At 55.9% G+C, this 12,662-nt stretch overlaps 1 protein-coding gene across 3 annotated transcripts in view; it reads right to left on the minus strand.

The window, feature by feature from the left end:
• The window catches only part of CLASRP (CLK4 associating serine/arginine rich protein), a 33,141-nt gene that overhangs the window by 5,766 nt on the left and 14,713 nt on the right, over positions 1-12,662 (minus strand). For all 3 annotated transcript variants that reach the window (XR_641011.3, XM_003915695.4, XM_009194711.3), the window contains exons 4-13: positions 12,532-12,633; positions 12,247-12,326; positions 8,991-9,075; positions 7,618-7,766; positions 6,161-6,257; positions 5,064-5,142; positions 4,904-4,977; positions 3,345-3,386; positions 769-984; positions 366-653 (exon numbers count right to left, since the gene is read on the minus strand). Coding sequence is in view for 2 of the 3 variants with exons in the window: in XM_003915695.4 (XP_003915744.1) it covers positions 366-653; positions 769-984; positions 3,345-3,386; positions 4,904-4,977; positions 5,064-5,142; positions 6,161-6,257; positions 7,618-7,766; positions 8,991-9,075; positions 12,247-12,326; positions 12,532-12,633 (1,212 nt within the window). In the remaining variant the exon portion in view is untranslated. The remainder of the gene's footprint in view (positions 1-365; positions 654-768; positions 985-3,344; positions 3,387-4,903; positions 4,978-5,063; positions 5,143-6,160; positions 6,258-7,617; positions 7,767-8,990; positions 9,076-12,246; positions 12,327-12,531; positions 12,634-12,662) is intronic.

Raw genomic sequence — 12,662 nt, forward strand, 5'->3', positions numbered from 1 at the left:
GACCCGTCCCTTCAAGCTACAGAATACCCTGGAGCGTCCATGCGCTTCTATTCCCCTCGACCTGGAACCCCTGACAGCAAAGACAGTCTCCTGAGGAGAGAGAGAGATGCAGTCTCCTCTCTACACCCTGCTGTGGAAAACGGGCTGGGCTCCACCTCCACTGCCACCACGATGCGTACGCAAACACCCATGCCTTGCCCTTTCCAACCAAGGGCTTCCTGCCGAAGAGCAGTGGCCTGTGCCTGTCACCTCAGATGGGGTGTTCTCTGAGCCAGGTGGCCAGGTTTCCTCCCTCTGAGCACCTTCTCCCCAAGTTCGAAGCCCGCGCCCCCCAGCCTCTCCCGCCCACGCCCAGCCGCACATACCTGCTTCTGCGCCGGGGCCCGTAACCACCACGCCGGGCGGGCGAGCGGGAGTAGCGGTGTCCGTCTCGGGAGCCCCCACCTGAGTGCCGGCGGCCACGGCTACGGGACCGGGAGTAGCGCCGGGAGCGGGAACGGGAGCGGGACCAGGAGCGGGACCGGGAGCGCGCGTGGCGGCCGGAACGGTAGTAGCCCCCGCCACGGCGTGAGCGGGAGCTGGAGCGAGAGCTGGAGCGGGAGCTGGAGGTCCTCGAGGCGGAAGAGGAGGAGGAGGAGGAGGAGGAGCGGCGGCTGCAGGCGGGGCACGGAGGGCCGGTCAGCGCAGGCCTGAGCCGCGGCCCCCCTCTGCCCCGGGTCCCCCCCATGGTGACCGGGGCGTAGGGCGGGCGGCGTGAGCGTTACCGACCGGGCGCTGGCATTACGTCCTGGGGCGGGGCCGCCAGGCTGGGGAGGTGCGGGGGGCTTCCCTGTGGCGACCCCTGATGCGGCTGCGGCAGCAGCAGCTGCGGCTGCCTCCTCATCGCTGCCTCCAAAACTGGTGATGAACGTGATCTTCTCCTCGCGGCCCGGGGTCGGGGAGCGGGAGCGGGAGCGGGACTCCGAGCTGGACTCTGACGGTGACCTACGGGTAGGGAGGAGGAGGCTCACTAGTCCAGGTTCCCGGAGCCTCTCCGGGAACAGCACACACAGCAGAGCAACAGCAGCGCCAGCGCGGGCCAGAGCGACCCGGGAAGCCAGGCGGGTGGATGGAGCCTGGAGGGCACTGAAGACCCAGCTCTGGACAAGGACTTGACTCACAACCATGCAGCCTTTGCTAAATAACCAGGAAGGACAATGACAGACAACTGCTCTGATTTTATGTGGCTATGAAAAATGGATGAGCAGGCCGGGCGTGGTGGCTCACACCTGTAATCCCAGCATTCTCGGAGGCCCAGGCAGGCGGATCACTTGAGACCAGGAGTTTGAGACCAGCCCGGCCAACAAGGTGAAACCCCGTCTCTACAAAAAACACAAAAAAATTAGCCGGGCATGGTGGCACGCACCTGTAATTCCAGCTACTCAGGAGGCTGAGGGCACGATAACTGCTTGAACCTGGGAGGCAGAGGTTGCAGTGAGTCCAGATCACACTACTGCCCACCAGCCTGGGCAACACAGCGAGACTCCGTCCCCCCTCAAAAAAAAAGATAAGCAGATCTCTGCACAAAACACAGAAAAGTTTTACTCAAAAGAAACATGGATAATCTGGGAGGAAAAAGCGAGTTCTAAAACACTGAGTGTGGTGCAATTCCATTTTAGTAAAATAAAAAAAGTGGCCAGGTGTGGTGGCTCATGCCTGTAATCCCAGCACTTTGGGAAGCCCAGGTGGGAGGACTGCTTGAGACCAGGAGTTCAAAACCAGCCTGGTCAGACCCTATCTCAATTTTTTTTAAGAACAAAAAAAGTTTTTTAATACATAAAATTTTAAAAATAAAAAGAAGGTACCTGATATCCAACACTCCCATGTATGGAGCACTAACCTACACCTTTTATTTCCCCAGAAGCCATTCACACCTTATCTAATCTCGACCCACAGCCCCATGAGGAAGATCCCATTCCCACCCCCATTCCAAAGACGGAACTGGGCTTCAGAGAGCTATAGAGCTTGGATGAGGGGGACTGGGATCACACTGAGCTTGGTCCCTCTCAAAATCCCTGCTCCAATCACTCTTTCACCCACGAGACAAGCACCTGTGCCCAGCGGTGCTACTGAGTGCCCGTTATTTCCCACTGGCCACTTCTGGAAATTGAGATTAAAGTGACTTGATTTCTCAGTCACACTGTTTTGCCATATTTGATCATTTTTTACCATAAGACTGCGTTGTATTTAAATCAGAAAAATAGGGCCGGGCACGGTGGCTCAAGCCTGTAATCCCAGCACTTTGGGAGGCCGAGACGGGCGGATCACGAGGTCAGGAGATCAAGACCACCCTGGCTAACACGGTGAAACCCCATCTCTACTAAAAAATACAAAAAAACTAGCGAGGCGAGGTGGCAGGCCTGTAGTCCCAACTACTTGGGAGGCTGAGGCAGGAGAATGGGTAAACCTGGGAGGTGGAGCTTACAGTGAGCCGACTTATCACTCTAGCCTGGGTGACAAGAGCAAGACTCGTCTCAAAAAAAAAAAAGTGGCGGTGTGATGGCTCAAACCTATAAATCCCAACACTTTGGGAGGCCGAGGCAGGCCCGGATCGAGGTCAGGAGTCCCGAGACCATCCTGGCTGCTGCAGGTGAAACCAGTCTCTACTAAAATACAAAAACTAGCCCGGTGGTATGTAGTCCCAGCTACTCGGGAGGCTGAGGCAGGGGTAAAGTGAACCGGAGGCAGGCTGCAGTGAGAGCTGAGATCCGGCCACTGCACTCCAGCCTAGGCGACACAGTGAGACTCCGTCTCAAAAAAAAAAAAAAATTTAAAAACAAATAAATAAATAAATCAGAAAAATAAAATAAAAGCTAAAATATAAAAAGAAATTTTGTGTGGTATGGGCTCCTGTAATCCCAGTACTTTGGGAGGCCGAGGCGGGCAGATCACGAGGTCAGGAGATCGAGACCATCCTGGCTAACAACACGGTGAAACCCCGTCTCTACTAAAAGTACAAAAAATTAGCTGGGCCTGGTGGCGGGCACCTGTAGTCCCAGAGAATGGTGTGAACCCGGGAGGCGGAGCTTGCAGTGAGTCGAGATCGGGCCACTGCACTCCAGCCTGGGTGACAGAGCGAGACTCCATCTCAAAAAAAAAAAAAAAAAAAGCAAAATTTTATTTAAAACTGGGAAAACAAGACAGTGATCTGGAAAACACAAAAATGATTTAGACCCAGAACATATCATGCAGTCTGTGGTCTTGGGGTGGCCTAGTAGGGTGAACCTCCCATTCCCTCCTCAGCGCCCCTGTCCCCATCAGGGAGCTCCCTGTCTGCTACTCCCTGGTCCTCCGGAGGAACTTACCGCTTATAGGGGTCATAGGTGGGGCTGTCTCGGCGGGCATAGCTAGAGAGAAGAATGGGGTGGGACAAGTTCGGGCTTAAGATCTCAGTGGCCATGAATTTGGGATAAGTCCCCCAACCTGAGGACCCAAAGCTAGGCACCTGGCACAGTAAGGGGGCTGCTGACCAGGTTGGGGGCCTTCCCTTGATTCCTCCACCCACCCCCACCTCAGATTTGTCCAAAGCATGAACTTAGGCCCCACCCCACAATGTCCTAGACCCATGATGACTCTGAGGAACTTGGACTTCAGCAACCCTGGTTCTGCTTGGCCTCCTGACCCTAGAATGAAAGTATCCCTCCTCCCAATCCTCGTTTCTGGCTCTCACTGGGTCTGGGTTTACTAATGATGATGATGGTAAGATAAAAATAGGCTGGATGCAGTGGCTCACACCTGTAATCCCAGCACTTTGAGAGGCTGAAGTGGGAGGATCACTTGAACCCAGGAGTTTGAGACCAGCCTGGGCAACATAGCAAGACCCCATCTCTACAAAGCATATTTTATTTTAATTAGCTGGGAGTGGTGATACATGCCAGTAATCTCAGCTACTAAGGAGACTGAGGTAGGAGGCTCGCCTGAGCCTAGGAATTTGAGGCTGCAGTAAGTCGTGATTGTACCACTGCACTCCAGCCTGGGTGATGGAACAAGACCCTGTCTCTGGAAAAAAACAGAAGAGAAAGACTATCACAGCTGAGGAAACTGAAGCCCAGAGAGGTGACGTCACTTGTCCAGCATCATGCAGCTCATAAAGGAGGAAACGGGGATCCACACCCAGGCCCTACAGCCACCTAGCCTGGGCTTTCCTGCACTACCCTCTATGTGCCTCTGTGCCACCACTGACAGCAGTGACAACTGGTGCTATTCTTTAAGGAATGTTTCGCACACCAACCCCTGAACCTACAAGTCGTTTAAGCCTTACAGGAACTCTCAATCACTCTCCTTTAAGAGATGTGGCAAAAAGAGGCATGGGTTTGCACCGGGCCTCTCCTCAAGGCCTCCTGACCCAGGCTGGGCTCTCTGCTCCAAGCCAGACTGCCTCATCCAAACCTGTCCCAAGACCTCCCTGTGGGGACTGCCCCAGCCCTCTCTCATGGTAGGTGATAATGCTTCATTTTCCAAAGGAAGAAACTGAAGCTCAGAGGGTTCAGGAAGTCACTTGTCCAAACTCCAACACAGGAAACAGCCAAGCAGCAGAACTGAGTGAGAGTCCAGGGCAAAGCCTGTGCCCTCTATTCCTCCGCCGCCCTGGTGACAGCCTCATGCCGCCTGTGCATGGGCTCCTGGGAGTCTGGCAAGGGCCCCCAGTCCAGCAGGGTGAGGGGAGCGGCTGGCAAGGAAAGGAGTCCGCATGGCCCTCAAGGCCGTTCCTACCTCTAAACCTTCACGCAGGCCATGCATCGCCCCACTAGAAAGACTCTTTCCTCAAGTCAAATGCCTGCCTCCAAAGAGCCTTCTCAGGCCCTAAGCCCCCGCTCCCCTCCCCCAGATGCCAGCAGGGTGGGGGTTCAGGGAGAAGCCCTACCTGGGTGGGCTGATCTTGCGACCCCTCAGCCGCTTCTCCCGAAACTCTCTCCGCTGGCGTCGAGAGCGGCGTCCCTGGAGTAGGGTGGGTGCCAGACTGGTGACGGGGTGCCCTCCCTATGACACAACCCTGTCGCCTTCCACTCTAGCCCAGACCTCACCGAGTACATGGCCTTTTCCTCCTCAAGGGCCTTGGCGTGCTTGATGGCCTCTGCCTCCTCTTTATCTTTCCGGAGCATCCTATAGAGGGGGGTGAGAATTAGGGTGGAGGAGGGGGCACGCCACAGGACAAGGAGGACACAGGCTGAGTCATCAGAGAAAGTGAGGGACTCGAGTCACCCCACACCAGCCTGAGGTGTCTTTCATTCAGTGCCACTTATTAAGCACCCTCTGTGTGCCAGGTCCTATCTTAGGCATCAAGAACTCAGCACTAAAAAAACCAGAAATCCTCACCTGCACGGGCTTACATTCTAGGGGAGAAGACAATGAGCAAGGGAATAAAACACATGGTCCATTAGATGTTAGAGCAAAGGCAGAGGAAGCTGCATTTTTCAAGAGGAAGCTCACGGAAGCCACACAGAACGGGGTATCTAGAGAGAAACCTGGGGGAGCAAGCTGCAGACGCCCGAAGCGAACAGCAGAGTGGCCCAGGTCCTGGGCCAGGCCTCTGCACTTGAGGAGCAAGGAGGCCATGGAGGCTGGGCAGGGGGGATGGGGGCAGTCAAGAGGACCAGATGGGTAAGACCTTTCAGCCATGGTGAGGACACTGGATGTGCCTGAGGAAGGTGGGAGCCACAAAGGGCTCTGGGCAGAGGGTGCCATGCTCAGGCTCTGCTTCGGGTTCACTGCCCAGTGAGCTGGGACAATTCTGTGTGGTCTTATGAGCTCAGCAGGGGGTATGGCTCAGGGTAGAGGTCCAACCAGCAACTGCCAGAATAAATGACCAGGGAATGAGGCCTCTCCACTAGAGGGTGCTGTCCCCCAGCCTAGGAATCCCCTGAGCTTCAAAGAGTCAGATTCGCCCCAGGTCACACTAAGTAGGGCAGGCTGGGTGATTTGGGTGCAGCCTGTTCCTGCACAGATGAAATGGGGCCACGACCACCATAGGCTCAGGGACCTGCATGTGTAAAGTCCTGGGCCCAGGGTCAGGCACACAAATGCTCACAAACAGGATGGCTGTCATCAGTATCGGGAGTAACAGTGAGATGCCAGGGTGGGGCCAATAGAATGGGGAGGAGTGTTAGCAGGCAGGCCTCACCTGACGAAGTCGCCGTCGGCCATGCCATAAGTCGTGGCCTGTTTGTTGAGATCTGCCACCTGCTCCTGGTTCAGTTCATCCACGTCCACCTCCACGTCTGCACCAAGAGAAAGGCTGTCAGGAGCCACGGCCGAGCGAGAGGACAGGGGAGAAGGGGCAGTGCTCCAGGAGGTGGGGGTGATGGGGCGCCTGCCAGACTGAAGCACTCTTCAGGAAGGGATGGCATCAAGTATGGCTCATCTTGGCATCCCCAAGCTCGCACAGGGCTTGGCCAGAGGTGAGCACAACACACGGTGGACAGAGGCAGCTGGGGGACGGGGCTTGGAAGGGGCAGATGAACGGAGGGAGGGAAAGAAGAAGGGAGAGATGGATGAATGGGTGGAGGGACGGATGAAGGGATGCAGGGATGGATGGAGGGCAGGAGGGATGGAGGGATGAATGGAATAGAGGCAGGGAAGGAAGGAAGGAGGGATGGGTGGATGGAGGGAGGGAGGAATGGATGAGACGTGTGGCGGGGTTGACGTGGGAGGGAGGACTGAATAGGGTCAGACAGATGGCGGCTGAAGATCATGGTGGGTGGCAGGCAGGGTACGGGTCACAGGTGTTTGGAAGCAGGGCGTGTGATGAGCCAGCGGAAGGAGGGCTGGGCAGAGGTCAATGTGTGGCTCTACAGAGTGTGAATAAAGAGCCAGCTGCTAGTCTGAGCACAGTGGCTCATGCCTGTAATCTCAGCACTTTGGGTGGCCGAGGCAAGTGGATCATGAGGTCAGGAGTTCAAGACCAGCCTGACCAATGTAGCGAAACCCTGTCTCTACTAAAAGTACAAAAATTAGCTGGGCATGGTGGCATGTGCCTGTAGTCCCAACTACTTGGGAAGCTGAGGCAGGAGAATCGCTTGAACCCAGGAGGTGGAGGTCACAGTGAGCCAAGAACACACCACTGCACTCCAGCCGGGGTGACAGAGCAGAACTCCATCCCAAAAAAATAAATAATAAGTAGAAAAATAAAAAGAGCCGGCTGCTGGAGTGAGAGCCAGGATGAGTAAAGCGGAGAGACTTGGGGGTGGTTTGATCAGTGGGAATCCAGAGGGGGAGGTGAATGGCAGAGAGGGGGAGGGTGAACAGATGCCTGGAGGATGGGGGCTGGCTCTGTTAAGAGGATGAACACTTGTTTTCCAGAGGAGGGAAGAGAGCAGGGGAGAGGGGCAGAGGCACAGAGAGGCCGGCCCAAGTGGAGAAGAATGGAGCCAACACCTAGGAGGGGAAAAGATCATAGAAACAGCACCCTAGAAATGAGAGATGAGTGAGACAGGGGTGGCAGGAGGCTGGCGTGCCCTGGGGCGGGGGAGGGAGAGCGACACAGCTCGTAAGCACGGGGTGCCCCACAGAGGGTGAGGGACGAGACACAGAAACGATGCCCAGGGACTGTGGGTGGGGAGGGCAGAGAGGGGACCCCACCGATGTCGGGGATGACCTCATCTTCATCCGAGTTGCTCTCCTCCTCGGCTGCTGACTCCTCCTCCTCTGGCTTTTCTGCCGCCTTCTCCACCTCAGCCACCGTGCTGTCCTCATAGGTATAACCGATGGAAGCCTTCTTCTCTGCCAGCCTGGGAAAGGGGAGCCGCTGAGCCAGGGCCACGCCTGGTGGAGAGGAGGGCCCCAGGCTGGCCCCACACACCAGCTTCTCGAGTGCCACGGCCCCCTCCCCTCAGGCTGTCCCTCGGCCTAGGTCCCTCTGCTCCTGCCCACACCCAGCTCCTCCCTCTTCCTCCACATCTCAGCTCCAGGGCCCCACCTGCCAAGAAGTCCTTGACTGGCACCTAGGGTGGGTCGGCACTGTCCTGAGCTCCCCAGCCCTGCCTTCCTTGGGTCATCTCTGTTGGGGAAGGTCTGTCTCCCGCCTAGACCGTAAGTCGCACGAGGCCACAGCCCAGAGTCCTCCTGAGCAGTCAGGTGCCCCAGCTTTGCCCTGAACAGAGCAGTGCCTGAGGGGCCTGAGCAGGACCCTGAGGCTGGGGCCTTGGACGAGGGCTGAAGTCTCCAAGAAGTATCCAGGACAGTCCCATGGGACCCCTCCCAGTGGAGGAAGGCGGCAAGCAGTCAGGGGGAGCAAGAGGGAAGGTGTCACTGAGGGAGCCGCCCAGTCCCGAGCCAGGGCTCCAGTCTACCGTGCACCGGGGCAACAGCAGCTGGCCTGGAGAAGAGCTAAGCCCTGCAGAGGGAATGGCATGTGTGAGGGTAGGGGCCTGTGCTCATCAGACCGAGGTGGAGAAGAGAGAAGTGAGACTGCCTGGCCGCTGCTCCTCAGAGGCAGCTGCTCCAGGATAAGGCCCGGGTCTCCCCAGCCACTCCTTGAGGGACGCAGCTTTGAGAAGCCTCTCTCCAGAGTGACATCAGTGAGGGCTGATTGCAAGCTCACTACACGGCAGGTGCTAGGACAGGTACTTCACAAGCTCTGTCTCCTGCATGCCTCCCAGCTCCAGGCAGCGGGGCCTCCTGCCAGCCCCATTTTACAGGGAAGCACAGCAAGGCTCAGAGAATTCCCACTCAGGGTCTCACAGCCAGGACTCAAACCCAGGGCTGTCTGACCACAGGGACTGCACCTCCCACCACTCCCCAAGCTGAAAATGCAACGCAGAGCCGTCGGCAAGCCCTGGTACCCTGACAGGGCTTCTTCCTCTACACAGTTATTAAGTGAGCACTGACTGTGTGCTGAACACCATCCTTGGTTCTGGGGAGACCCTGGTGGACAGGATGGAAGAGGCCATGCCTGCCTGGGGCTCCCAGCCCTCCTGCCTCCTCAACCCCCTGCACCCCAGACCCCAACTCACTTCTTCTTCTCATCTTCACTGGGTCTCTGGAGGCCTCCGTACAACTCGTCAATGTAGATCTGGTACAGGCACTGCTCCTCTGAGACTGCAGCAAACAAAAGACTCCGGGTCAGAGTGGGTTGGGGACACTAGGAATTCAGTGCGAGAACATCAGAGTGCGGTGAAGCAGGAAGACAGGTGCAACCCCAGTGCACCTTGGGGCAATCGCCACTTCCAGATAATCAAACTGTGTCTGGTGGGACACAAGCAACTGCAGCAGAGCCTTGGACACACCACTCACTGGACACACGACCTTGGTCAAGTGACAGCACATCTGTGCCTCGGTTTCCTTTTCCGTAAAATGGGACCACAGGCAGAGTGAGTGCCTAGCCTGGTACTTGGACACTCTACCACCATTCTAATTGTTTCTGGAGGCCTCTGGCTGGACCCTTCAGAACCAAAACCTGCTCCTGAGCGCCACACGCCACTGACTGCACAGGTCACTCCACTGCAAGCCTCTCCGTGACTCGTTTTAACACCCAGCTTAGAGGACTCAACAATGTACCAGAGCCTTCCTGATCTTCCCTGCAGTGAGACACGTGTGCCTGACTTGCTGTGGGACCGTGGGTGGTGAGTCCCCTTCCTTCCTTCCCTCCCTGGGCCTCAGTTTTGTCTGTATTTTTTTTGAGATGGAGTTTCGTTCTTGTAGCCCAGGCTGGAGTGCAATGGTGCGATCTTGCTCACCGCAACCTCCGCCTTCCGGGTTCAAGCGATTCTCCTGCCTCAGCCTCCCAAGTAGCTGGGATTACAGGCATGTGCCACCACACCCAGCTAATTTTGTATTTTTAGTATAGATAGGGTTTCTCCATGTTGGTCAGGCTGGTCTCGAACTCCCAACCTCAGGTGATCCACCACCTCGACCTCCCAAAGTGCTGGAATTAGAGGTATGAGTCACTGTGCCCGGCTGGCCTGAGTTTTTCTATCTGGAACAAGAGGTGGGTGGGCTGGCGGGCCAGAAGGGGATGTAGCACGGCCCTTCCTTGCTCTAGCAGATACTCCATTTTTTTTTTTTTTTTTTTTTTTGAGACGGAGTCTCGCGCTGTGTCACCCAGGCTGGAGTGCAGTGGCGCGATCTCGGCTCACTGCAAGCTCCGCCTCCCAGGTTCAGGCCATTCTCCTGCCTCAGCCTCCGAGTAGCTGGGACTACAGGCGCCCGCCACCACGCCCGGCTAGTTTTTTGTATTTTTAGTAGAGACGGGGTTTCACCATGTTAGCCAGGATGGTCTCGATCTCCTGACCTCGTGATCCGCCCGCCTCGGCCTCCCAAAGTGCTGGGATTACAGGCTTGAGCCACCGCGCCCGGCAGATACTCCATTTCTACTTGTTGTCTCCAAAGCCCAGGAGGGGCCCCACTGACCCTGCCTTGCACAAGCTCCCTCGCTCTCCCTGCTCCGGTCACACGGGCCTTCTCTTTGCCCCTCCAGTGTGCCCATAGTCCTGGCTGACACAGGGTTTTGCACAGGCTGCTCTTGGCCTGGAATCCTGTGGCCTACCCGTGCCTCCTAGGGAGCCTCTATCCATACATCACTGACCCCAGCCTTGGTCCAGGACTTCTGTCCTATTTTTCTCAGAGAATGGTGCACTGTCTGTCACATTATCTTGGTTTGCAACTGGCGTCACTGACATGAGTATAGAACTGCTGCCCTCTCCCCTACCATGCCACTGATCCCAGAGCAGCACCTGCCACACCGCATGTGCTCAGTGACTGTTTGTGGAAGTGAATGAATAAATGCAGAGTGAGGCAAAACTAAGGGAACCCTGGCTCTACCACCAGGAATCTATGTGGCCTGGAATGATGGCAAAAACAGTATCCATTATACCACATGTCCCTGATTCTAAGGCCTCGGTGATCACTGGAATTTTGGCAGCCTCTGATTTTAGAAAATCAAAAAAGCGGCCGGGCGCGGTGGCTCAAGCCTGTAATCCCAGCACTTTGGGAGGCCGAGACGGGCGGATCACGAGGTCAGGAGATCGAGACCATCCTGGCTAACACGGTGAAACCCCGTCTCTACTAAAAAAATACAAAAAACTAGCCGGGCGAGGTGGCGGCGCCTGTAGTCCCAGCTACCCGGGAGGCTGAGGCAGGAGAATGGCGTAAGCCCGGGAGGCGGAGCTTGCAGTGAGCTGAGATCCGGCCACTGCATTCCAGCCTGGGCGACAGAGCGAGACTCCGTCTCAAAAAAAAAAAGAAAATCAAAAAAGCATCTATCTTAGAAATAAACAAATACCAGACCAGCAGACCCACATGGAGGGCTGACTGTGCCAGGTTCAGTGCTGGGGTTTTATACACATCACCTCACTCAACTCTCACAACCACCCCATGCGACAAAATCATCACCACCACGCTTCTCGAAAAGGAAACTGAGGACCCACCAGGTAGTAAGGCACAAACCCAGCAGAGAACTCCATCCTTCCCTTAACTCCATAGGGAACCCCAAGAAAGGGAATCTCTAATTCTTGGTAGGTGAGTTAAGAGCTGTCCATCAGCAGAGAGCAGCGGTTAAGGACACGTGGAGAATCCCAGGTCCTTGGACAGGGTGTTCCCCCTCGACATCCTTGTCTGTAAAACGGGGTGATGGCCAGGCGCGGTGGCTCACGCCTGTAATCCCAGCACTTTGGGAGGCCGTGGTAGGTGGACCACACAGTCAGGAGTTCAAGACCAGCCTGGCCAAGATGGTGAAACCCTGTCTCTACTAAAACTACAAAAAATTAGCTGGGGGTGATGGCAGGCACTTGTGATCCCAGTTACTTAGGAGGCTGAGGCAGGATAATCACTTGAACCCAGGAGGCAGAGGCTGCAGTGAGCCGAGATCGTACCACTGCACTCTAGCCTGGGCAACAAGAATGAAACTCCGCCTCTAATAAATAAATAAATAAAAATTTTAAAAATTTAAAAATAAAAATAAAAACATATTCTTGCTATTTTCTCTACTCTTTAAAGAAAAAAGGACCACAGAGTCAGAAGGCATGGTATATGGATGTGACCCTGCTGGGAACAACCAATTCGGCAGACATCCCCTACACCAAATCCAGAGACAGAGGCCCTGAAGGGGAAAGAGATGCAGGCAAAGTGAGTCTATCGTAGAGCTGGAGCCGGAACCCAAGACCCTTTAGTAGAAAGTATGTGGATAAAACTTTTCTTCCTAAACTTATTTATGTCTTCCAGGCTCCAGGGCCCCCAAACCCCAAGCCCCTCGTCCCCCTGCAGATCACTCACTGCCGGCAAAGTCGTTCTGCACCAGGCCTCGGTAGCGCTCGTAGTTACACTTCCGTTCGTCCGACTCCTGTTCTGGGGAGCTTTAGGGGAGGGCGAGACCTTGAAATCAGAGGGAAGGGGTGGATCCCACCCCAAGCCAGCAGGAAGGGAAATGGGGCATCCCCCTCAGGCTCAGGGCGGTACCAAATAGGAGGGGCTCCTAGGAAGGTGACAGGCAAGCTGGGAAAAGAACAGGGGCTCCTGGGTATGATACTGTGCCTGGCAGCCCTCTGGGAGGCGGCTTACATGGTGGTGAGCAGTGGGGGGGTGTAGTCGGGGATGTGGTCCAGGTGGGCACGGACATCGAATCGGTCGATCATGTTGTTGGTATCCCCCTGCCAGGGCATCCTGAAGTGGGAGGGGAGCAGGAAAGCAAG

This window comes from Papio anubis, chromosome 20, assembly GCF_008728515.1.
Source record: "Papio anubis isolate 15944 chromosome 20, Panubis1.0, whole genome shotgun sequence".
NCBI lineage: Eukaryota > Metazoa > Chordata > Mammalia > Primates > Cercopithecidae > Papio > Papio anubis.